At 38.3% G+C, this 25978-nt stretch overlaps 2 protein-coding genes across 2 annotated transcripts; both read left to right on the top strand.

Moving 5' to 3' along the window:
• Window positions 1-5699: 5699 nt before the first annotated feature.
• LOC131524697 (extracellular calcium-sensing receptor-like) lies at window positions 5700-9019 on the top strand. Its single transcript, XM_058751965.1, has 6 exons — window positions 5700-5920; window positions 6021-6312; window positions 6559-7347; window positions 7418-7645; window positions 7859-7982; window positions 8124-9019. Exons 1-6 carry the CDS (start codon window positions 5700-5702, stop codon window positions 9017-9019), a joined length of 2550 nt encoding a protein of 849 aa, XP_058607948.1.
• Window positions 9020-17673: 8654 nt separating this feature from the next.
• LOC131524442 (extracellular calcium-sensing receptor-like) lies at window positions 17674-21438 on the top strand. Its single transcript, XM_058751569.1, has 6 exons — window positions 17674-18353; window positions 18464-18755; window positions 19004-19792; window positions 19866-20090; window positions 20278-20401; window positions 20543-21438. The coding sequence occupies exons 1-6, from the start codon at window positions 18022-18024 to the stop codon at window positions 21436-21438; spliced, it is 2658 nt and encodes an 885-aa protein (XP_058607552.1). The 5' UTR covers window positions 17674-18021.
• The last annotated feature ends 4540 nt before the right edge of the window (window positions 21439-25978 follow it).

Here is a 25978-nt window from a genome sequence, read left to right as displayed (position 1 = left end):
GGAGTTAGGCTGATGCTTGTTCTTTGCACCCTCTTTCCAGAATTCCATTTGATCTGTGACTTTCAGTGCATTTGGTGCCACAAAGTATGATTGTCTGAATGAACCTGCAAACACATTAGTGTAAAAACAAAAAAAAAAAACATTATTTTTCAATGCAGTGTTTACAGAATTTGCCTCAACTGTAAAACTTGGTGCTGTATGCACTTTGACGTTAATAAAAATATTATATACTACATTGGAACGCACCTAAAAGAAAGGTACATAATTAGTTGATAATCCATCACATGCAAATTATTGAAGCTCCATGTTTTACAATGCATTCCCAATCAGTAGAGCAAAGTGCTGGAATGCTGAAATAATGGGTTTGATTCCAGGAGTGGTTCTAGGGTGAGTGGATATCCGGGGCTTAGCCCACAAACATTAAAGTGATAGTTCACCCAAAAATTAAAATTCTGTCATTAATTACTCACCCTCATGTTATATTATTATTATGTTATATTATGAAATTCATGTTTTAAATATAAAATGTAGAACACAGAAATATGTAATAATAGAACAAATATAGAATGATACTTTTAAAAAGGAGACTAAAATTACAAGTCGGTGACAGCAAGCCGCTGTCTTAATGAAAGTCGTTTATTCAATCGATTTGTTCAAAACAGCTGATTCATTCAGGAACGAAGTAAGAAACTGTTTTTATGAATGGGTCTGTGAATCACTGATTCGAGGCATTCAAAAAAGGCTAAATAATTCAGTAATGCAACACTGCTGTGTGCAGAGACGCACAACACGCTTTCTTTAGAAACACTTTTTTTTTGCGAAATATAGCAAAAATACAATATTTTTTCTATGATTTAAATCACTTAATATTTTTTTTTGTTTGTTTATTGAATTTTGTTGCCCTGACACTTAGTAAAATTTGCCACAGACCATGGATAACTCAATAAAATATTCACTTTATATACAATCTAACTTGCATAAATCATCTGGCAAATGCATTAATGTAAATGCAATGTAAAACAAAATGTATTTTGGGCTGCCTAATTCTGCATTTCTGTAAAATGGCCAGCTGGCTGTATGATGATTCTGCCCCTCATAGACAGCATCCTATTTTTGCTTGGAGAAATCTCCTGTAACAGACAGAGTCACAACACCCTTTTAATGTTACTATAGTTTATGATCAGGAAAAAAAATAACCCACTACCGTACAATAATAGAATTTACATTTTCAATAAAAATAAACATTTCCCACATTTATTAGCAAAACTTTCTATATTAATATATTGCTAGCCCGCTCCTATCTTTAAAGAGTCAGTCAACCCAATCTGTGAGTTAGTGGAGAACAGCAATATCTGTGGCTATATATTGGCCTGAAGCTCACCTGTTGTTAGCACCGCTACGACGGCAAACACAAGACTCCAATACACCTCATATGCAGTTTTGGGCTAGTTACTCAAATACTGTAATATATTACTCATTACTAGTTACTCCTTTCAAAAGTAATATTGTTACTTTACTTATTACTTTCTGGCAACAGTAATTAGTTACACTACTAGTTACATTACTTTTTCTTCACGCCCCTCAGAAGTTGTAACTGTGTATCTTCCACATAAAAGTCTTCTAGAATGTTACTAACAACATATTTCTGCCTCATCATTTGACCAAAATCCACATTGGATCGCAGTCAGAAGTTATTACAAACACTCAATAGTGATTGATAGTGACATTCAAGTAGAAGTGTTGTATTCATCTCAATTGTCATGTGTAGCTTGAAGCTAATTGTAATTTCTCCGTTACCCATATACAATTATATTTCATTATGCATTTTATCAAATCACATAAGCTTGTAAGAAAAATAAAACATTTTCAAAATTATTTTTAATTATAGTATTGTACCACATGCTGATCAGAGGGATGTGGGTTTGATGTAATGCCAGAGTAAAGTAAAGCCACAACTTACACAACAGTGTTCAAATCATTTTTTTCCTGACAAAATCAATATAATGCAATATTTCTATCTGCTAAATGTAAGCTTTTCCAAATTCCAAGCTTGCCTGCTGTACTGGGGACATCACATGCATGTGTGAGTCGTGAAAATTATGAAAATAAATCTAGGAATTATTTGATTGTTGGATTTTAAATCAGCGGGGTTGAGGCATCAAAAGTAACTAAGCTGTTTTATGGATGGTAACTGTAATATTATTACTGAAATCTTATTGGTAATTAGTTACACTACTAGTTACTGCAAAAAGTAATATTATTACAGTAACTAAGTTACTAGTAATTAGTTACTGCCCAACACTGCTCATATGCAGACGACATGATCACTAACTTGAAAATAAAGTACAAAAGACGTACTTAACTGTACGTAACTGTACTAACTCTGTACTTTCCTCAGCATTTCATGTTAGCTTGTTTTTTTTTATGTTACATCTGCCACTGAATTTAGGGACCTTCTCTAAAGTTACATACAACATTGGTACACACAGCATTTAAAGAGAATTACCTTGCTTGCGATAAAGAGGCAGTGCAGAAAAGTTATTATGCTTCTCTGTGTCCAATTAAGTTAATTAACTTCGGCTTACTGACATTATTAACTTGCCAGTTGATCATTGATAATATGGCATTCACAAGAAGAGGCTCCAAAATACGCATCCGACATTGCAGACGACATCCAGACTAGAAATTTGAAAATAACAAACAAAAGAAGTACTTGAAAATACTGTTTAAAATATCCACTGAAACAGTGGTGTTGCCGAACGCACTTTACCTCAGTATTTCACCTTAGTTCGCTGTTAAGGTTAAGTAACGACTCGTCAGACTAGCTAACTTGCATTAACCCTTTAACATGCATTGTAAATGCACGGTTGACCTTTTTTGCGATCGAATTACTGTAATTAAAACTCGCCAAACCCCATTTTTGTTTTTTTGTCCTTATACCCCTCATTGAATAGAGTGTGTTATTGCAATTATATCCACTGGGTGGCACTGCAGCAAAAATATATTGTTTCCGAAAAGCCGCGACAAAACCGAGAATGTATTGATGTGACGCCTCCCTTCTAACACTAGCTGCAAATGACGTTAAAAGTTGAGATTAAAAAAGAAAAGAATCGGATTTCATGTTCTAGACCTCCTAACAGTATATTTTGTTAAATGGCAGAAACGTGGTGATAAAATGTCTCTCTGTTTTTACTTTAGAAAAAGTGCTCAACCGCTCGGTTGAGTTGCCCAGTCAGGGTAAAATGAACTGAACGCTAGCTATACTCAGCAACGCGATCATAACTCGCACTGCACAAGATCATAGATGAAGTTGTTCCTTTGTTTGAACAAAAACCAATGCTTTGTTACATAGAAAAAATTATGAAAATTATATGGTGTGATATTATATTTCTGTTATATTGATAAACACATCTATATATATTGATATGCCTTTTACCTTACATTTTATCCAGATTGTCATTATTTAATCTATTATTTATTATTTTTATTATTTGTAATGCAATTTAATAATTATTTTATTATGTTTATTGTTTTTATTTTCATTATTTTGTTTTGATATATTTTTGGTTATTTACTTTAAATTATTAGATTTCTATTACATTTAATGTTGATTTTTTTTTTTACAGTGGATTGTTGTGTTATAATAAGAACAGGGTTTTTTATATATATATAATCATGGGTAAATCATGGGTATTGTTAACATATTCTACTGTCTGTAATGTTTTCATACACAAAAACCTTAAACTTCAGTTGCACAAATGAAAAATTCCATTAATGCGTTATACTTTTTAGTTCATGCTGAGAATTACCCTAAATGGGCAAGTCAACCGGATGGTTCACTCAGGAAAAAAGGCTCCAACTCCCAACATGAAAAACGACATGAATGTTAGTTTGTTGTCAACAAGTGAAAACATCTTAAAATATCTCAGTTTTCCATAAAACATAAATAATATACTAATATTTTGTCGAGTTAATCAACCTGATCTCACAGAATTCCGTGTAATGTTCACGGACTTAATTAACCCCGAATCTGTGGTGGCATCACGGAATCGCCAAAAATTCCGTGCTGGGCTCACAGAAGGCATCAGCCGTGGTCCATGCACGGATTCACTGGTTCAACACCAGCGCTACGTAAAAAGAGTGACTCCGATGCAGTTATACTTTCACTGGAGTACCTGACCCCACTCCTACCCTAAACCTACTCATTTCTGAACAATAATGATGACGATAAATTATCGCGTCGGCATATTGAAAGTGTTGAACCAGTGGATCCGTGGATAAAAAAAGAAATCTCCCCTGCCATTGGTCAGTTTTTCTCAGGCAAGTTGACTACTGTAGATTTGTAGTTTATTGTAAACGGATTTACAGTAGTGAAGAAATACAGTAGTGACTGTATATTTTCCCATAATCCTTTGATGATTACAGTAAAATATAGTATACATTTTACAGTATCTTACTGTACATATTGCAGTAAAATACTGTTCAAATTATATCGCTTACAGTGTTACTACACCAGACAGTCAATCAGGTCTGCATTTCCCAAAACCTTCTTAACGTTACATCGTTCTTAAATTATATCTTAATCTGTACATTATCATTAATATGTGTTTCCTGAAACGTTCTTAGTTAAGTATACCTTCTGTAAGTCATACTTTTGTAAGGTTAATCTGGACCACTCTTAGCTATACCTAATGTCTGCTGACAGTTCACATCTCAATCCAGGGCCGGCCCTGGCCAATTTGCTGCCCTATAGGCAAGATTTTACCTGGTGCCCCTTGCCTCTCATTAACATTAGTGAATATTGACTAACTTGAACTAACAATAAAAAATACATTTATAACAGTATTTATTATTGTTGTTAGTTATTGACAATTAACCTTATTTTAAGTACTGTAGATGATACACTCAAAAATATTTGGATGAACAACTTTTCTCTCTATTAAAAAAAAAAAATTAGTCAATTAATTAATTAATTAATTAAAAAATGTCAGACAACTGTTGTAGAATGTTATGTAATTGCATTTACTACAGCGTAGACTAGAGTCAATCAGATTTTTTTTGCAGAGACCTTGGGATTTGGAAAAATGCTACCAGACTTTTTGATTACATTTTCTCATCCCCAGACACTTTTTTTAGGCTAAAAGAAGAAAAAGACAAAGAAAAAAATGGTACACTTTATTTTTATGGTCCCTTTTGAACATTCTGTTGACACTAAGTAATGTTGCAACTACATGTCAACAAACTCTCATAAGAGTATTAGTAGACTGTCTGCTTCATATCTACTAACTCCTTATTGTGTTGGTCTCACAACAGATGTTCTACTGACTAGAAGTAACTTTGCAAGAACGTGTCAACTTAATCTAACCCAAACCCTACCAGTCAACTAATACACTACTAACACTCTAATGAGAGTTAGTAGAAATGTAGGTGCAACATTACTTATAGTCAATACAATGTGTTAAAGGGACCATCAAAATAAAGTGAAACCAAGAAAACCAATACAAACACAATAAGTTTCCAGCACACTCCTCCTTGAACCATCAATATCTCTTCTTACATAATGAAATATGAGTGCAAAGAGCAAAATAGAGTTTAAAGGATTTAATATGCCCCAAAGGACTTTTGATGATATGACAAAGGGCAGGTGTAATAAAAGGCAGCACTGTTTTGCCTCAGAGGACCTTGCCCCACATACTGGCATGGCTAAGAGCACTGTGTCACTGCAGCTACTGCTGCTCATTGTACATGGTGTCTTTATGCCAGCTTCAGCACAAGTCTGCAGTCTGCTTGGTCAGCCTGCCTTACCTTCACTTTCTGCGGAAAGAGACATCAACATTGGGGCAATTTTCTCAATACATAGAAACGCTCTGCTTAAAATGCATAATTATACTTCCAAACCAGATCCAACAACATGTGTCAGGTCAGTATGATGATACTGATAAAAAAAAAAGGTGTTAAGTATAACTCTCTGATGATTCTTTGCAGAATGTAATACAGCTGATGCTTTTTATTCACCACAGCTTAAACTTACGTGAGTTTAAATTTGCTCAGACATTGATTTTTGCCATTGAGGAGATTAATAACAGCACACAGTTGTTGCCTGGTATTTATTTGGGCTATAAGATATATGACTCATGTCGCTCTATCGCTCAAACAATCCTCTCAGGCATGGCTTTAATGAATGGTTATGAAGACACTTTGAGTGATACATCCTGCTCTAGGCCACCAGCTACTCATGCAATTGTTGGAGAGTCAACATCCTCACCCACCATTGGCTTGGCATCTGTAGTTGGTCCATTCAACTTACCTGTTGTAAGAATTCATTTTCTGCTGGTTTGTGTAATCAGACTATAATGAACCACTGGAACATGTACCAAAATATTTATGCTTAAAAATTTATGTTGATGAAAAAATTATGTTGAAAATTGAAAGAAACTGTTGAAAGAAAGCAATGTGTTGAACTAGAGCACTATACTTACATAGTGCAATAAGAACTGAAAAGTATTTTCTGAAAAATTATGTGGTCAACACATTATACACTGCTTTTTTATATTGCAGATCAGTCATTTTGCCACATGTGCATGCCTGAGTGACAGAACAAGGTATCCATCCTTCTTCAGAACAATATCCAGTGATTATTACCAAAGTAGAGCGCTGGCTAAGCTTGTCAAGCACTTTGGCTGGACCTGGGTTGGGACGGTCAGGAGTCGCAATGACTATGGTAATAATGGAATTGCAGCATTTGAGAAGGCTGCAAAAGAAGAAGGGGTCTGTATTGAATACTCAGAGGCCATATTAAGCAGTGATCCACAAGAACAGTTTCTAAAGACACTGGAAGTGATAAAAAAGGGCACCGCCAGGGTTGTGCTAGCTTTTATGGCATTAGGAGATTTTCTCCCCCTCCTGAAAGTAATTTCACAACACAACATCACAGGGATACAGTGGGTTGGAAGTGAATCCTGGATCACTTCTCGAACTCTTGCAGAAACAAAGGAATACAGTTTCCTTTCTGGAGCTGTTGGTTTTGCTATAGCAAATGCCAAAATTATGGGCCTGCGAGAGTTCCTAGTGAATGTGCACCCTGATCAAGAACCAAAAAATGAACTTTTAAAAGAATTTTGGGAAATAGTTTTTCAGTGCTCATTCAGGAACATTGGCAGTGACGGCTGTACTGGTTCAGAGAGACTCACAGAGCTGCAAAATGAATATACTGATGTATCAGAGCTACGCATAGTAAATAAGGTGTACACTGCAGTGTATGCTGTCGCATATACACTTCAAAATGTATTAAAAGACTTCAGATCCTCCACCGACAGCAGCAAAAGAGGACGGCCCACACCACAAATGGTAAATGAGAACTTTGTCTCATACAGAAACTAATTAATATAGAAATAATGTTACTGATGTTTCCTCTTAGGTGTTGAAGTATATGAGGGATGTGAGATTCACTGTTAAAACAGGTGAAGAAATCTTTTTTGATGAAAGTGGTGATCCAGTGGCAAGATATGACCTTGTTAACTGGCAGCCTGCTGAGGACGGAAGTCTGCAGTTTGAGCATGTGGGCCTCTATGACAGCTCACTGCCTCCACAACAACGTCTTCAAGTCAATCAGGAACACATATTATGGGTAGATAAAATTGGACAGGTACATTAATAACAGTTTGAATCATTAAATGGTCAGTGACTGAAGAACTGTCAGTTAGTTGAATATGACAAAAAAATATGTATGAAAGCAATGGCATTATAGTGATAAAAGTTATTTCATAGTTATTATTCAGTTATTACTGATGACAAGTTATTTTGCCAATTCAAACCATCATCACTGTGAGGTTTTATATGACAACTTATTTTCTTATAGTTGCCTGTGTCCGTGTGCAGTGAGACTTGCCCCCCCGGCACTAGGAAGGCTGTGCAAAAAGGTCGACCTGTCTGCTGTTATGACTGTATTCCATGTGCAGAAGGAGAAATCAGTAATGGCACAGGTAAAATAGTTCATGCGGAATAAATCTTATGAAACTTTGTTAAAGTGAAGTGTAATACTGTCCTCTTTGTCAAGTGACTTTATAAAGCACTTTACATTCACTAACATTTATTTTTTATATATTGGAATAATTTCTTCACAGATTCTAGTGACTGCTTCCCCTGTGATTTGGAGTATTGGTCGAATGAAAGGAAAGACAAATGTGTATTAAAAGTGGTTGAATTCCTTTATTATACAGAAATCATGGGGGTGGTGTTTTGCATTTTCTCCTTCATTGGAGTGTTATTAACAGCAATGGTATCTTTTCTGTTTTACCTTCATAAAGAAACATCTATTGTAAGAGCCAACAACTCAGAGCTGAGCTTCCTGTTGCTCTTCTCGCTCTCACTGTGTTTTCTCTGTTCACTTACTTTCATTGGTCAGCCCACTGAGTGGTCCTGTATGTTGCGTCACACAGCATTTGGGATCACTTTTGTCCTCTGTATCTCCTGTGTTTTGGGGAAAACAATAGTTGTGTTAATGGCCTTCAAGGCCACACTTCCAGGAAGTAATTTCATGAAATGGTTTGGGCCTCTTCAACAGAGACTCAGTGTTGTTTCCTTAACATTAATACAGTTGATTATCTGTGTGCTTTGGTTAACAATATCCCCACCTTTTCCATATATGAATTTGAGCTATTATAGAGAAAAGATCATCCTTGAATGTAACTTAGGTTCAGCTCTTGGTTTCTGGGCTGTTCTGGGTTATACTGGTCTGCTATCAATCATGTGTTTTCTTTTAGCTTTTCTTGCTCGGAAGCTCCCTGATAACTTCAATGAAGCCAAGTTCATCACATTCAGTATGCTCATATTCTGTGCTGTCTGGCTCACATTTATCCCAGCTTATGTCAGTTCTCCTGGAAAATTTACGGTAGCTGTACAGATATTTGCTATTTTAGCATCAAGTTTTGGTTTACTATTTTGCATATTTGTTCCAAAATGTTACATAATTTTGCTAAAACCAGAGAAAAACACAAAGAAACACATGATGAGGAAATAGTCATCTATAGCTCTTTAAGCTCAGCAGTACTCATTCAGAGGAAAGAAAAAAAAAGCCTTCTGAGAGCCTTCTGCATTCTGAGAACTGAACTTGAGGAAAACAACATATCTAAAATGCTTTAGTATGTAAAAAAAATAAACAGAATACATTTAAGCTAATTCACAGGCTTTGTGCTGTTGCGCACTGAGACTGGCTTTCATAAAAACTGGAAAAAAAGTTCAATATTACATTATGCTTAGACTCACAGCAATAATATATCCATGTCCTCTGAATGGACATGGGTTCCCATGTCATCATAAGTACTGAATGAAAGCACTTCTGTAAAGTCTTTCTAATTCTCTGACTCTTCTGGTTCAGCACTCTCAGTGTCCATCTCCATGAAACCCACCAACCCCAGATTCTCCTTGTGCCCCTCAATCATCCCCAGGATACGTTTTTTTTTTTTTTTGTGATAGCACACGACATTTAAAAAAAAAGGAAACTAAACATTAAATTAGTTACATATTCAAATACTAGATTCCGACTTGTAAAAAGCATTCCCATCCTCGTCCTTTTAATGAGCAGTTTTCTAAGGCTTTTGCACACTCCAACATCTTTTTTTTTTTTTTTTCTTTTCAGTCATGCAAGTACAGCTCCTTATCTCTTTGAATCAGGGAAAAATAAATTATCCAAATCTGTTTACCAAGCTTATGAAATCAATTTCAAATTTGAAATGAAATCTGACAACAACTGTCTCATAAATGTTGTTTCATTATGTACTGTAACCCTCGTTCCCTGAATGAAGATGTTACGTTGACACTGACATTAAGGGTCTCACTTGGAAGCCCTAATCACCTTCTAAGCATTACAAGATGTCCTATTACTACTGGTGTGTGGAATTTTATATATGTGTGTGTGCGTGTTTATGTATATGGGTGATTCTTAGACTATGGGCACTTTTATGTTCTTTGGTCATATTTTTAAAAATACATATAATTTTGGACAAATTCCTCTTTCTTTGTCAAACTAACAATAAAAGTACCTTAAAAACTTTTTACTACCTTTCTATCATGTTTTTTTTTCATACTTTTCAACCTCCTTATAGGTGTCAAAATCACTGTTTTCTCCTTGTCGCACACCCAGACTTTTAAACTTCAACAATGAAAATACAGTTTAAAAATATGACTTATCTGGTAACTATTAATGTACCTGAATTAAGCACTAGTAAAATAATTAAAATGCATTATAGTATTTACTTTTACTTTTTATACAAAATATAGCTGTCGCACAGTATTGGTGTCATTTCCACCACAACACTGTAATGTCCCTTTAAAAAGTTTGTGTGAAAGGTTGTTTAGGTGGTTTCTATGGAAATGTTCAGTGAAATCAGAGCACATGTTGGACATGGAAGGAATTTAAATTTTCATCAACAACATATGAAGAAAAATCAAGGTAAATATTGCTTGATTACCTTTATGGTTACAAAGTACAATTGATATGTTTAATGACTTTGTGAATTGAGTTTAATGAGTGTGATGAGTTTAAGACTTTTTCTAATAAATATCTCTGCTGTTTCTCTACATTCACGTTAATTCATTGTCATTTCCACAACACCCTGTCATTTCCATCACCACACATTTTTAAAAAATATTTAAAAAGTTCTTATCACACATTAAAAATTTATGAGATCATGCTCTACTTAATATAAAAATCCAAGTTATTTATTTTCTAATAAGCTCTTACCCAAACCAATATTAAATTTCAGAGTGTGACAGGTGTACAGTTCAGCATTTGGTCTTTAGGGCAGTTAATTTATCTCATTGACAAATGTATAATTATTTTACATTGTGGAAAAACTGGTAAAACTAGTTACAAAAATGATCTTAGACAATTCTTGAGTGGCATAAGTTATTGTATATTTAAATAACAGCTGTATATTGAGATGTGGTGGAAATTACATTTGTTCATTGCAGGTCGGCTGGCCACAATAAAAGGCCACTCTAAAATGTGCAGTTTTACTTTATTGGGGGGGTCCGGTGGGATCCGAAAACCAGTCAGTATCTGGTGTGACCACCATTTGCCTCACGCAGTGCAACACATCTCCTTCACACAGAGTTGATCAGGTTGTTGATTGTGGCCTGTGAAATGTTGGTCCACTCCTCTTCAATGGCTGTGCGAAGTTGCTGGATATTGGCAGGAACTGGAACACGCCACCAATTGTGCAAGTTCTCCCACTTAAAAAGATGAGAGAGGCCTGTAATTTTCATCATAGGTATACCTCAACTATGAGAGACAACATGAGAAAAAAAATCCAGAAAATCACATTGTAGGATTTTTAAAGAATTTATTTGCAAATTATGGTGGAAAATAAGTATTTGGTCAATAACAAAATTTCATCTCAATACTTTGTTATATACCCTTTGTTGGCAATGACAGAGGACAAAGGTTTTCTGTAAGTCTTCACAAGGTTTTCACACACTGTTGCTGGTATTTTGGCCCATTCCTCCATGCAGATCTCCTCTAGAGCAGTAATGTTTTGGGGCTGTCGCTGGGCAACACGGACTTTCAACTCCCTCCAAAGATTTTCGATGGGGTTGATATCTGGAGACTGGCTAGGCCACTCCAGGACCTTGAAATGCTTCTTCTGAAGCCACTCCTTCGTTGCCAGGCGGTGTGTTTGGGATCACTGTCATGCTGAAAGACCCAGCCACGTTTCATCTTCAATGCCCTTGCTGATGGAAGGAGGTTTTCACTCAAAATCTCACGATACATGGCCCCATTCATTCTTTCGTTTACATGGATCAGTCGTCCTGGTCACTTTGCAGAAAAACAGCCCCAAAGCATGATGTTTCCACCCCCATGCTTCACAGTAGGTATGGTGTTCTTTGGATGCAACTCAGCATTCTTTCTCCTCCAAACACGACAAGTTGAGTTTTTACCAAAAAGTTCTATTTTGGTTTCATCTGACCATATGACATTCTCCTAATCCTCTTCTGGATCATCCAAATGCTCTCTAGCAAACTTCAGACGGGCCCGGACATGTACTGGCTTAAGCAGGGGGACACGTCTGGCACTGCAGGATTTGAGTCCCTGGCGGCGCAGTGTGTTACTGATGGTAGCCTTTGTTACTTTGGTCCCAGCTCTCTGCAGGTCATTCACTAGATCCCCCCATGTGGTTCTGGGATTTTTGCTCACAGTTCTTGTGATCATTTTGACCCCACGGGGTGAGATTTTGCGTGGAGCCCCAGATCGAGGGAGATTATCAGTCATCAGTCTTGTATGTCTTCCATTTTCTAATAATTGCTCCCACAGTTGATTTCTTCACACCAAGCTGCTTACCTATTGCAGATTCAGTCTTCCCAGCCTGGTGCAGGTCTACAATTTTGTTTCTGGTGTCCTTTGACAGCTCTTTGGTCTTGGCCATGGTGGAGTTTGGAGATGGACTGTTTGAGGTTGTGGACAGGTGTCTTTTATACTGATAACGAGTTCAAACAGATGCCATTAATACAGGTAACGAGTGGAGGACAGAGGAGCCTCTTAAAGAAGAAGTTACAGGTCTGTGAGAGCCAGAAATCTTGCTTGTTTGTAGGTGACCAAATACTTATTTTACTGAGGAATTTACCAATTAATTCTTTAAAAATCCTACAATGTGATTTTCTGGATTTTTTTCCCTCATTTTGTCTTTCATAGTTGAGGTATACCAATGATGAAAATTACAGGCCTCTCTCATCTTTTTAAGTGGGAGAACTTGCACAATTGGTGGCTGACTAAATACTTTTTTGCCCCACTGTATACGCTGATCCAGAGCATCCCAAACATGCTCAATGAATGACATGTCCGGTGAGTATGCTGGCCATGCAAGAACTGGGATGTTTTCAGCTTCCAGGAATTGTGTACAGATCTTTGCAACATGGGGCCATGCATTATCATGCTGCAACATGAGGTGATGGTCGTGGATGAATGGCACAACAATGGGCCTCAGGATCTCGTCACAGTATCTCTGTGCATTCAAAATGCCATCTTGTTCGTTGTCCATAACATACGCCTGCCCAAACCATAACCCCACCGCCACCATGGGCCACTCGATCCACAACCTTGCCATCAGCAAACCGCTCATCCACACGACACCATACACGCTGTCTGCCATCTGCCCTGTACAGTGAAAACCGGGATTCATCCGTGAAGAGAACACCTTTCCAAAGTGCCAGACACCATCGAATGTGAGCATTTGCCCAATCAAGTCGGTTACGACGACAAACTGCAATCAGGTCGACACCCCGATGAGGATGACGAGCATGCAGATGAGCTTCCCTGAGACGGTTTCTGACAGTTTGTGCAGAAATTCTTTGGTTATGCAAACCGATTGTTGCAGCAGCTGTCCGGGTGGCTGGTCTCAGACAATCTTGGAGGTGAAGATGCTGGATGTGGAGGTCCTGGGCTGGTGTGGTTACACGTGGTCTGCGGTTGTGAGGCCGGTTGGATGTACTGCCAAATTCTCTGAAACGCCTTTGGAGACGGCTCATGGTAGAGAAATGAACATTCAGTTCATGGGCAACAGCTCTGGTGGACATTCCTGGCTCATCGGCTCCCTGTCTCCGCCTCGGGCTCCACCTCCATCTGCTCTGCTGCCGTCGGTCGGCCCCCTGGAGTCGTCAGCCCTTCCTCCACCATGTCTCCTCCCTCTGTCGGCTCCACCGTGGAACGCTATCACGGGTCCTGCCTGGCTCCTCCTTCTCCCTCCTGTCTTCTCCTTGGCTCCTCTCTCCATCTGATCTGCCCTGGATCCTCCTGTTTCCTCCATGGCTCCTCTCTCCATTGTCTCTTCCCTGGATTCTGTCCGTCGTCCTCCGCCCTAACCTCCAGCTGTATTGTCCGCTTACCTTCCTGCTAGCCTGCCGTCCCCTGTTACCATACCTTCTCCACTCCTTGTGTCCTTCTCCTAAGTCCCCCTCCGTCCCTCCCTTTGTCTCTATGGCATGAGGATGTGCCTTCCGGGAGGGGGGTGAACTGTCACAACCCTGGACTGTTTTGTTGTGCTTTCTCCCTCATGTGCCCGTGACCTAGTTTTCACATCTCTCTGATTGTGTCATTTGGTTCAGATGTGTCTTGTTAATCATCTTCATTTGCCTGTGTATTTAGTTCTAGTCTATCCTGTGTTCCCATGTCTAGTCTACTACCTCTCTACGTGTTTATCCTGCCTTTCTGTTCTGTGGATTACCCTGTGTGGATTTATTAACCCTTTCCGTGGTGAGTTTAAAATACAGGTGCATCTCAATAAATTTGAATGTCGTGGAAAAGTTCATTTATTTCAGTAATTCAACTCAAATTGTGAAACTCGCGTATTAAATAAATTCAATGCACACAGACTGAAGTAGTTTAAGTCTTTGTTTCTTTTAATTGTGATGATTTTGGCTCACATTTAACAAAAACCCACCAATTCACTATCTCATCAAATTAGAATATGGTGACATGCCAATCAGCTAATCAACTCAAAACACCTGCAAAGGTTTCCTGAGCCTTCAAAATGGTCTCTCAGTTTGGTTCACTAGGCTACACAATCATGGGGAAGACTGCTGATCTGACAGTTGTCCAGAAGACAATCATTGACACCCTTCACAAGGAGGGTAAGCCACAAACATTCATTGCCAAAGAAGCTGGCTGTTCACAGAGTGCTGTATCCAAGCATGTTAACAGAAAGTTGAGTGAAAGGAAAAAGTCTGGAAGAAAAAGATGCACAACCAACCGAGAGAACCGCAGCCTTATGAGGATTGTCAAGCAAAATCGATTCAAGAATTTGGGCGAACTTCACAAGGAATGGACTGAGGCTGGGGTCAAGGCATCAAGGGCCACCACACACAGACGTGTCAAGGAATTTGGCTACAGTTGTCGTATTCCTCTTGTTAAGCCACTCCTGAAACACAGACAATGTCAGAGGCGTCTTACCTGGGCTAAGGAGCAGAAGAACTGGACTGTTGCCCAGTGGTCCAAAGTCCTCTTTTCAGATGAGAGCAAGTTTTGTATTTCATTTGGAAACCAAGGTCCTAGAGTCTGGAGGAAGGGTGGAGAAGCTCATAGCCCAAGTTGTTTGAAGTCCAGTGTTAAGTTTCCACAGTCTGTGATGATTTGGGGTGCAATGTCATCTGCTGGTGTTGGTCCGTTGTGATTTTTGAAAACCAAAGTCACTGCACCCAATAAATTTTGGAGGACTTCATGCTTCCTTCTGCTGACCAGCTTTTTAAAGATGCTGATTTCATTTTCCAGCAGGATTTGGCACCTGCCCACACTGGCAAAAGCACCAAAAGTTGGTTAAATGACCATGGTGTTGGTGTGCTTGACTGGCCAGCAAACTCAAAAAATGCAGATGAGCTGAAGGCCACTGTCAAAGAAACCTGGGTTTCCAAACCACCTCAGCAGTGCCACAAACTGATCACCTCCATGCCACGCCAAATTGAGGCAGTAATTAAAGCAAAAGGAGCCCCTACCAAGTATTGAGTACATATACAGTAAATTAACATACTTTCCAGAAGGCCAACAATTCACTAAAAACTTTTTTTTATTGGTCTTATGAAGTATTCTAATTTGTTGAGATAGTGAATTGGTGGGTTTTTGTTAAATGTGAGCCAAAATCATCACAATTAATAGCACCAAAGACTTAAACTACTTCAGTCTGTGTGCATTGAATTTATTTAATACACGAGTTTCACAATTCGAGTTGAAATACTGAAATAAATTAACTTTTCCACGACATTCTAATTTATTGAGATGCACCTGTATTCTAGCGGTCAACCCAGAGTGAGTTTTTTTAAGGTGACCATTATTTTAGAACGTTTGCCCTTACTGTTTCCATGGCAATGCGTCATGATTGTCACCTGACACACCGCGGGCACAATAACACTGTATGACAGATGGATCGCTTTTATTTAGTTTTTCCTTTTTTATTTAATATATTCACAAACTTGCTTACCGTGTCATGAACAATCTGATATTCCGATTCACAAATATGCGTAAATGAGTGTGTTTTGTTGTTTAAACACCTTTATAAATGATCTTGATCGTGATCTGTAACGTGAGATGGGTGCCGCCATGTTTGTTTGCGCCGCAGTTCAGAGAGTCCTGTCAGTCAGATTTACAGCATGTGAATAAATCAATTTCTCCCGAAATACATGTAAGTAAGTGGCCGGTGAACTGCGTGAGGAATAGAGTGAACTTTATAGTTACTTACACTATGTGTATCTGATATAAATAAAACGTAATTAAACTTAAGATTAACGGCAAATTAAATTTGAATGGATTGTTATTGTTGCTTCCATAGACATCTGCGTGTATTTTACAAGCTCTAAATGTATTGTTTTGCTAGTACTTATGTGTATTTAAATGTCTGAAACCTAAAATATGCATTATGCGGTTTAGAACACTGCATAGTTGTGATAATATGACAAATCGCAGTGCACGTCTCTCTGGCTCAGAGCCAGTCAACGCACGAAACCACCGTTTGAATTTGCCAGTTATATGACGTCACTGAATGTTCTAAATCCCATACGTGGGACCGTACTCCCAGGTGCACGGAAATAAAAATCCCATATGTGGGACCATACCGCTCAAAAGGTTAAAAGACGTTTTGCCTTCATCTTCTTCGTGAGAGAGTTTGTTATTCACTGTAGAGTGAAAGATGTACAATTGATTTGTGATTAATTAATCACCAAATTTTAATCATTTGACAGCTCTAGTTTTAACTAGACATGTGCTGGTATTCGGTAATGTGATATATCACGATAATGATATCATGCACAATATTGTTATCGTGGGCACTTCAACGTGCCGTGAATAATTATTTATTACAAATTATTCCGATTTTTTGAATGCATTTTAAGAATACTTTTCCTATCAACTGGTTCAAATGTACAACACTGCTATATGCTGTATCAGCATGCGCACTCTGATGTCAACAAGCACGAGAGAAGGGCATGGCGGAACGCGTGAGAGATGCTCTGGATGAAAGCGCACATTCACTCTCTGACAGCAGATGGTGCTGAACAGCAGAAATACAGCTGTTACCTCGGAAACCTCATAAACAAGGCAGCTGTGCTACTTTCTGAAACATATTTAAATGTTTTAAATAACCATTCTGTGTTCATCACAGTGCCAAATACTTAAAATATTTAGACTTAATTGGCAGTTTATTTTCAAACTTTTTACATTTTAATCTGGATTACAAAATGCCCTAGAAATGTTTTGATTCTATATTGTTCAGTCACACTTTACATTAAGGCTACATTAGATAACATTAGTTAATTCATTAGTTAACATAAACTGGCAATTAAAAAAATATTCTAAACATTCACTAATCTTAGGTAATTTCAGTATTATAACATGTTTTTAAATTCAAAAGTTGCATCTGTGTTATTTAATGAACTCGAGCAGACATGAATTAACCCAATGTAGCTATTGAGCATTGTTAATGTAAACGTATTAACTAGGTTAAGTCAGAGTGGCTGAAGTGAGGGCTTATAAGCTGGGGTTGATGACTGTGGTGATAAGGTGCAGGTGAGCGTGATTAGTACTCGGGTGAAGTGGATCGTTGTGATTGGTGGAGACCAGGGCCTGGCCGATCCGTGACAATAATACTGTATACCGTGATAAAAGCATTAGCAATTAATCACAACATGAAAATTTGATACCGTCATATGACTAGTTTTAACCAATCAGGATGGCTTTTTGTCATTAAAGACTAAGAATACATATGTATGTATATATATATATAAGGAATGACTAAATAAATAAATAAATATGTCATGAAAAATGTTATAGAATATTATGTAATTGTATTGACTACAGCATTTACTAGAGTCGATAAGATTTGTGTGAGTAGAATTGACATTTTCTCATCCCCAGACACTTTAAGGTAAAAGAAAAAAAAAAAGAAACAAAAAGATGAAGGAGAAAACCAATACAAAAACACTAAATGTCTCTTCTTCCATAATGAAACATGAGGGCACAGAGCAAAATAGAGTTATGGATTTAATATGCCCCTGAGGACATTTGAATATATGACAGACAAGGCAGACATAATAAATAAAAGGCAGCACTGTTTTGCCTCAGAGGATCTTGTCCCACATACATACATACATACTGGCATGGCAAAGAGGACTGTGTCAATGCAGGTACTGCTGCTCATTGTACATGGCATCTTAGTGCCAGCTTCAGCACAAGTCTGCAGTCTGCTTGGTCAGCCTGCCTTCCCTTCACTTTCTGCAGAAAGAGACATCAACATTGGGGCGATTTTCTCAATCCACAGAAATGCTCTGCTAAAAATGCATAATTATACTTCCAAACCAGATCCAACAACATGCGCCAGGTCAGTATAATGATACTGATGAAAAAAAATGAAAAAATGTTTTTGTTAAATATAACTCTGTGATGATTATTTGCAGATTGTAATACAGTTGATGCTTTTATTCACCACAGCTTAAACTTGCGTGAGTTTAAATTTGCTCAGACGCTGATTTTTGCCATTGAGGAGATTAATAACAGCAGACAGTTGTTGCCTGGTATTTATTTGGGCTATAAGATATATGATTCATGTCGCTCTTTCACTCAAACAATCCTCTCAGGCATGGCTTTGATGAACGGTTATGAAGACACTTTGAGTGATACATCTTGCTTTAGACCACCAGCTGTTCATGCCATTGTTGGAGATTCAGCATCCTCATCCACCATTGGCTTGGCATCTGTAGTTGGTCCATTCAGCTTACCTGTTGTAAGAACTTACTTATCTGCTGCTGGTTAGTGTAATCAAAATATGATGAAGGTTTGGAACTTATATGAAAAATTATGCTTCGGATCAAATGTTGAAAATTGAACGAAACTGTTGTAAATAGAAAGCAATGTATTGAACTGTGTAGAAGTCTGTAGAGTATCATACTTATATAGTGGTATAAGAACTAAAAAGTTGGTTTTTTTGGGATAAATTATGTGGTTAACACATTATACTTCTTTATATTGCAGATCAGTCATTTTGCCACATGTGCATGCCTGAGTGACAGAAAAAGATATCCATCCTTCTTCAGAACAATATCCAGTGATTATTACCAAAGCAGAGCGCTGGCTAAGCTTGTCAAGCACTTTGGCTGGACCTGGGTTGGGACGGTCAGGAGTCGCAATGACTATGGTAATAATGGAATTGCAGCATTTGAGGAGGCTGCAAAAGAAGAAGGGGTCTGTATTGAATACTCAGAGGCCATATTAAACAATGATCCACAAGAACAGTTTCTGAAGACATTGGAGGTGATCAAAAAGGGCACCGCCAGGGTTGTGCTTGCTTTTATTGCATTAGGAGATTTTCTACCCCTCCTGAAAGTAATTTTGCAACACAATATCACAAATATACAGTGGGTTGGCAGTGAATCCTGGATCACTTCTCGAACTCTTGCAGAAACAAAGGAATACCATTTCCTTTCTGGAGCTGTGGGTTTTGCTATAGCAAATGCCAAAATTATGGGCCTGCGAGAGTTCCTAGTGAATGTGCACCCTGATCAAGAACCAAAAAATGAACTTTTAAAAGAATTTTGGGAAATAGTTTTTCAGTGCTCTTTCAGGTACAGTGGCAGTGATGGCTGTACTGGTTCAGAGAGACTCACAGAGCTGCAAAATGAATATACTGATGTATCAGAGCTACGAATTGCAAATAAGGTGTACACTGCAGTGTATGCTGTCGCATATACACTACATAATTTATTAAAAGACTTCAGATCCTCCACCAACAGCAGCAAAATAGGATGGCCTATACCACAAATGGTAAATTAGGAGCACATAGGTTTATACTGAAACTACTTAATATAGGAGTAATATTACTGATGTGTCTTCTTAGGTGTTGAAGTACATGAAGGATGTGAGATTCACTGTTAAAACAGGTGAAAAAATATTTTTTGATGAAAGTGGTGATCCAGTAGCACGATATGACCTTGTTAACTGGCAGCCTGCTGAGGATGGAAGTCTGCGGTTTGAACATGTGGGCCTCTATGACAGCTCACTGCCTTCAGAACATCTTCAGGTCAATCAGGAACACATACTATGGGCAGAGAAAAGTGGACAGGTACATTAATATTATATAATTAATTATTAATATCAAATAACTGCTTGAATCATGCAATGCACAGTGACTGAAGAACAGTCAGTTGAATATGTGTAAAAGCAGTGATAAAAGTTATTAAGATAAGTTATTTTACCAATTCAAACCATCATCACTGTGAGGTTTTATATGACAACTTATTTTCTTATAGTTGCCTGTGTCCTTGTGCAGTGAGACTTGCCCCCCCGGCACTAGGAAGGCTGTGCAAAAAGGTCGACCTGTCTGCTGTTATGACTGTATTCCATGTGCAGAAGGAGAAATCAGTAATGGCACAGGTAAAATAGTACATGCAGGATAACTCTCATGAAATTATGTTAAAGTGAAGTGTAATACTGTCCTCTTTGTCAAGTGAATTTACAATGCACCTTACATTCACTAATGTTTCTTTTTTATATATTGGAATAATTTCTTCACAGATTCAAGTGACTGCTTTCCTTGTGATTTGGAGTACTGGTCAAATGAAAGGAAAGACAGATGTGTATTAAAAGTAGTTGAATTCCTGTCCTACACAGAAATCATGGGGATGGTGTTCTGTATTTTCTCCTTCATCGGGGTGTTATTAACAGCAATGGTATATTTTCTGTTTTATCTTCATAAAGAAACATCTATTGTAAGAGCCAACAACTCAGAGCTGAGCTTCCTGTTGCTCTTCTCGCTATCACTGTGTTTTCTCTGTTCACTCACTTTCATTGGTCAGCCCACTGAGTGGTCTTGTATGTTGCGTCACACAACATTTGGGATCACTTTTGTCCTCTGTATCTCCTGTGTTCTCGGGAAAACAATAGTTGTGTTAATGGCCTTCAGGGCTACACTTCCAGGAAGTAATGTCATGAAATGGTTTGGGCCTGCACAACAACGACTCAGTGTTGTTTCCTTAACGTTAATGCAGATGATTATCTGTGTGCTTTGGTTAACAATATCTCCGCCTTTTCCATATATGAATTTAAGCTATTATAGAGAAAAGATCATCCTTGAATGTAACTTAGGTTCAGCTCTTGGTTTCTGGGCTGTTCTGGGATATACTGGCCTGCTATCAATCATGTGTTTTGTTTTAGCTTTTCTTGCTCGGAAGCTCCCTGATAACTTCAATGAAGCCAAGTTCATCACATTCAGTATGCTCATATTCTGTGCTGTCTGGCTCACATTTATCCCAGCTTATGTCAGTTCTCCTGGAAAATTTATTGTAGCTGTGCAGATATTCGCTATATTAGCATCGAGTTTTGGTTTACTATTTTGCATATTTGCTCCAAAATGTTACATAATTTTGCTAAAACCAGAAAAAAACACAAAGAAACAAATGATGAGGAAATAGTCATCTACAGCATCTACAGAAAAAGAAGAAAAAAGCCTTTGCTTTCTGAGAACTGAACTTGAGGAAAACAACATATATCTGAAAATCTTCTGTTTGTAAACAATAAACCGAATACCCTTAAGCAAAATCACAGGCTTTGTGCTTTTGCATACTGAGAATGGCTTTCCTATAAACTGGAAAGGGTTCAACATTGCTGCTTAAACTCACAGAAAGAATATATTTCTGTCCTCTGAACTGATAGATTCCCATGTTAACATGAATACTGAATGGCAGTGCTACTGTCAAGTCTTTCTGACTCTTCTGGGTCAGCACTCTCCATGTCCATCTCCATGAAAGCCATATTCTTGACCTTCATTGTTCACTTCCTAATCAAAACTAACTGGGGGCATTTACTTAACAAGACATGGAAATTTGTTGACGCCAATAGCCTCGTGGGCAGCGCCGGCATACAGTATAGCACCGATGTGCTTCAGGGATCCAGAGTTCAATCCCCTCCCCTTCTTTCTGTCTGAGGACTGTCCTATCATAATAAAGGCAAAAACGCCACAATTAAATATTTAAAAAAAAGAAGTAAATTAATGGACACAGGTTTAAACCTTTTATGCGCATGTTCCATTTTATTAAATGCAATCAAGTTATTCAAGTCAAGTCAAGTCAAGTCAAGCTTTATTTTTCATTCCGCTAAATGTTTGGTCATACAGTGGAATGAAATGTCGTGTCGTTGCCTATTAACATGCTGAATCACTGTATTATAAATCACTGGAATGTGCACAAAATGAATGTTTTATCCATTTAAATTCTGAAGGCATTTTTGCCTCCCTGAAGGTGTTTTTTTTTTTTTTTCTGAGTGACATACACAAAAATAATGACTCATAAGTCCAAGATTGTAGTAAGGAGAGTCAAAAGGTTGGTATCGTTTGATAGAAGACTTTCTGTACTTTCCGCAAGGTGCTGCTGTCAGGGGAGTCAAAAGATAATTACGCCATCATTAGGGTTGTCAATTAACTTCAGAAATGGAAAATAAGGAACAATTGTGATTCTGTTTTTTATTCTTTAAGAAAATAGTGCTTAGTGTTGTATTTTTGTAGAAAATAAGTGTTTATTCTTTAAGAAAATAAGGGACACTCCAAATATTTGTACTGTACCATAACATAGGCCATGTCTGCCTGCAGTTAAAAAGTTCTCAGAAATAATCACAATTGTTTTGCTTAACCTATTTATGTACAATTATTCTAAAAATAATTTTAATGTCATACAAAAAATGTCATTGGCCTGAGTAAATTGTACCAATATAGAATTGTGAAATCACAAGTGTAGTAATTTAGAAGAAAATACTGTGAAATTACAAATGGCATGGAATTTGAAAGTAACAACTGAAGGTCTATGAAACGTTAGTCAATAAAGCATTTTAAACAATGGCACTTAAAGTTTTGGACTAAAATATTACTGCAACCATATAGCCTTTGAATGAACGAAAATGCATATTTTACATATTTATGCATATTTTTTTCAATTAAAGAAAACTTAGAGAGTGTGGGCTGCTTCTGGTGCTTGGATTTGTACTTCAATAATGAGGTCCAAGCTTAAGAATATGCTAGAAGTGTTTTTTTTTTTTTTTTGTTTTGTTTTGTTTTTTTTAATGTATTTGTTTCTCTCTATTTAACAGCATTAACTTACAATGGAAGATGTTTTCCCTTTGGGTAGATTGAGTGTTTTCCTGCCTTTCTGGATGTTGGGCTCATGATCAATAAGTTACTTGCATTTGCCCAAACCGATTTGGCAAAATCAAAATGCGGATGGTGATGATTATTCCCGTTAGCATGAGTTCTGCTCACTGTGACGCGGGAGCAGCCGGAAGAGGATTCCGCTTGGTCTTAAATCCTTCCTCAAATGGCTACTTCAAATAAAACAATGATTTGCACAAAAATAATGATTAATTATCGATATGGTCTATTGAAAATAATAACAATGGGCTGTGAGAAAATAATAAATAAAAAGAGTGGGGCTGCTATGAGTGCAGGCAGTCTAAGGACAGCATCCATATTGCAGCCCAGTGGCATGACTACACCAGCCCTCTTAGCCCAAAAAAAAAAAAGACCGGCCCACCGGGAATCTTCCTGGTGTTCCCGATTAGCTAATCCGGGCCTGCTTCCTTCCTCCATTTATTGACTGAGAAAACAGCATAACACTGACGGATAAACTACAACTACGACCAAACCATCATGCCAAAATAAACACTGAAAGCAAAGATTAAACTGTATTATAGCGAATCGACAGGATTTTACCGTCTTTGATTTGACCGTTTTCATCCACAGTCCTCAAGCACTATTTTGCCTAGTTCAGTTCCTGGTTTTACCGCATCAGTTGCCGCTAGCTCAATGTTGTGAGAAAATACTCAGACAAAACCCTCCCTTTTTAAAAAAATATTCCGGTCAGTTTCAAAAATGTCTCTACTCTTCGCTTCGATTAGTTTTCTTCTATTTTCCAAACAAATTCCTGTCAACACTGATTTCCACACATATTCCACACCGCAAACACTGATGGACTTGTCTCAAGTGCCATTCCAGCTGTTTCCAGTTCCTACTCACCACATTTACTGGTCCAGTTTTAAACAAAGACACTCCAGATAGTTTCAAAGTTGTCACTAATCTGCACTTTGATTAATTTTCTTCTATTTTCCACACATACTCTAAAGTATCGCGAACACAGATTTCGGTGCACACAGAACCATTTGAGTTTGAACTCGCGTGATTTGCTGCATACTCTCTTTCACATCCTCCACATTCCTAACCCAGCACCATCCGGGTACTTGGTACTATTATCAACCTAAATTGGGTCAAGCCAGCTTCCATACACAACATTTTCAACTGAGCGTTTGGAATGAAACAATAAGCCAGGGTTTTTTTTTTTTTTTTTAAATGTAGCCCGGTAAGTGAGTTGGCAATAACACCGGACACAGGATGAAGAATTTAAACAGGGATTTTTTAATCCAGACTGCACTTGAAATTAATTATGCAATTTTTGGGGAATCTGAGTAGGAGACTAAAGCTTGTCCAGTTATTGAAAACAATAAAGTTTGATTTTCACATCAAAATGAGTCTGTCTCTTTTTCCTCTTATGCTGCCTTCACGCGCTATCGGAAATTTCCTATTTCCCACTTCATGGTTCGTGGTTACAAGCTTGTCGTTTTCAAGTGCTTTCCCTGCTAACACATGACCTCGCAAGTGCTGGGGCCGGCACTGCTCCTCGAGAGTCCCCGCTGGTCCCGTCCAGCACCGCGCTTCCAGAGCGCCCCCCTGTGCCTCCGCCACGAAGGCGCTTCCAAGAGTCTCCGCTGGTCCCGTCTAGCACCGCGCTTCCAGAGCGCCCCCCTGTGCCTGCGCCACGAAGGTGCTTCCAAGAATCTCCGCTGGTCCCGTCCAGCACCGCGCTTCCAGAGCGCCCCACAGTGCCTGCGCCACGAAGGCGTCCCCAAGAGTCTCCGCTGGTCCCGTCCAGCACAGCACTTCCTGAGGCCGTCTATGATGTCTCCTGGTCCCTAGAGGCCTCCAGAGCGCCCACCCCCCCTCCCCGTTGGATGTTGCTAGGCGCGGGACACGCCTTCCGGGAGGGGGGAGTAATGTCAGTCCTGTCTTGTGTTTCCCCTCCTCTCGTGCCCATATTTGGTTTGTTCCTGTTCCTGTCATTATGAGTTCTTTAGTCTCCAGCCGTGTTTGATTTGTTCCCCACCTATTACAGTTCTCCTCGTTTGATTTCGTTCCGTTCATAAGCCCTGTGTTTCCCAGTCATCTTGTCGGTTGTTAATTGTTACTCGTGTGTCCTGCATTCCTGTGTTCCTGCAATTCCAAAATAAAGTCTATGTTGGAAGAAACTCCTGGTCCCCGCGTTTCCCTGGCTCCAGCAGGACCGTGACAATTACCATGCCATTACCAAATTCACAACGTCGTCAGTAAGTCCTCCTAACGTAACAAACTAACCAAGAACGTCCCAGATAGGTAATTTAATCGTAATATACAGGTGCATCTCAATAAATTTGAATGTCGTGGAAAAGTTCATTTATTTCAGTAATTCAACTCAAATTGTGAAACTTGTGTATTAAATAAATTCAATGCACACAGACTGAAGTAGTTTAAGTCTTTGTTTCTTTTAATTGTGATGATTTTGGCTCACATTTAACAAAAACCCACCAATTCACTATCTTGACAAATTAGAATATGGTGACATGCCAATCAGCTAATCAACTCAAAACACCTGCAAAGGTTTCCTGAGCCTTCCTGGTCTCTCAGTTTGGTTCACTAGGCTACACAATCATGGGGAAGACTGCTGATCTGACAGTTGTCCAGAAGACAATCATTGACACCCTTCACAAGGAGGGTAAGCCACAAACATTCATTGTCAAAGAAGCTGGCTGTTCACAGAGTGCTGTATTCAAGCATGTTAACAGAAAGTTGAGTGGAAGGAAAAAGTGTGGAAGAAAAAGATGCCCAACCAACCGAGAGAACCCCAGCCTTTTGAGGATTGTCAAGCTAAATTGATTCAA

The sequence above is a fragment of the Onychostoma macrolepis genome, chromosome 18 (assembly GCF_012432095.1).
Source record: "Onychostoma macrolepis isolate SWU-2019 chromosome 18, ASM1243209v1, whole genome shotgun sequence".
Taxonomy (NCBI): domain Eukaryota; kingdom Metazoa; phylum Chordata; class Actinopteri; order Cypriniformes; family Cyprinidae; genus Onychostoma; species Onychostoma macrolepis.
Note: the sequence above shows the minus strand (reverse complement) of the source record. Positions and strands in the feature narration are given on the sequence as shown.

Excerpts from the sequence above, each read along its gene's own strand:
- LOC131524697 (XM_058751965.1), top strand. The coding sequence starts at position 5,700 with ATGGCTAAGAGCACTGTGTCACTGCAGCTACTGCTGCTCATTGTACAT. Across the intron at positions 6,313-6,558 it reads GTCCATTCAACTTACCTGTT|ATCAGTCATTTTGCCACATG; the intron begins GTAAGAATTCAT and ends TTTATATTGCAG. Across the intron at positions 7,646-7,858 it reads GGGTAGATAAAATTGGACAG|TTGCCTGTGTCCGTGTGCAG; the intron begins GTACATTAATAA and ends ATTTTCTTATAG.
- LOC131524442 (XM_058751569.1), top strand. The coding sequence starts at position 18,022 with ATGCCCCTGAGGACATTTGAATATATGACAGACAAGGCAGACATAATA. Across the intron at positions 18,354-18,463 it reads GATCCAACAACATGCGCCAG|CTTAAACTTGCGTGAGTTTA; the intron begins GTCAGTATAATG and ends TATTCACCACAG. Across the intron at positions 20,091-20,277 it reads GGGCAGAGAAAAGTGGACAG|TTGCCTGTGTCCTTGTGCAG; the intron begins GTACATTAATAT and ends ATTTTCTTATAG.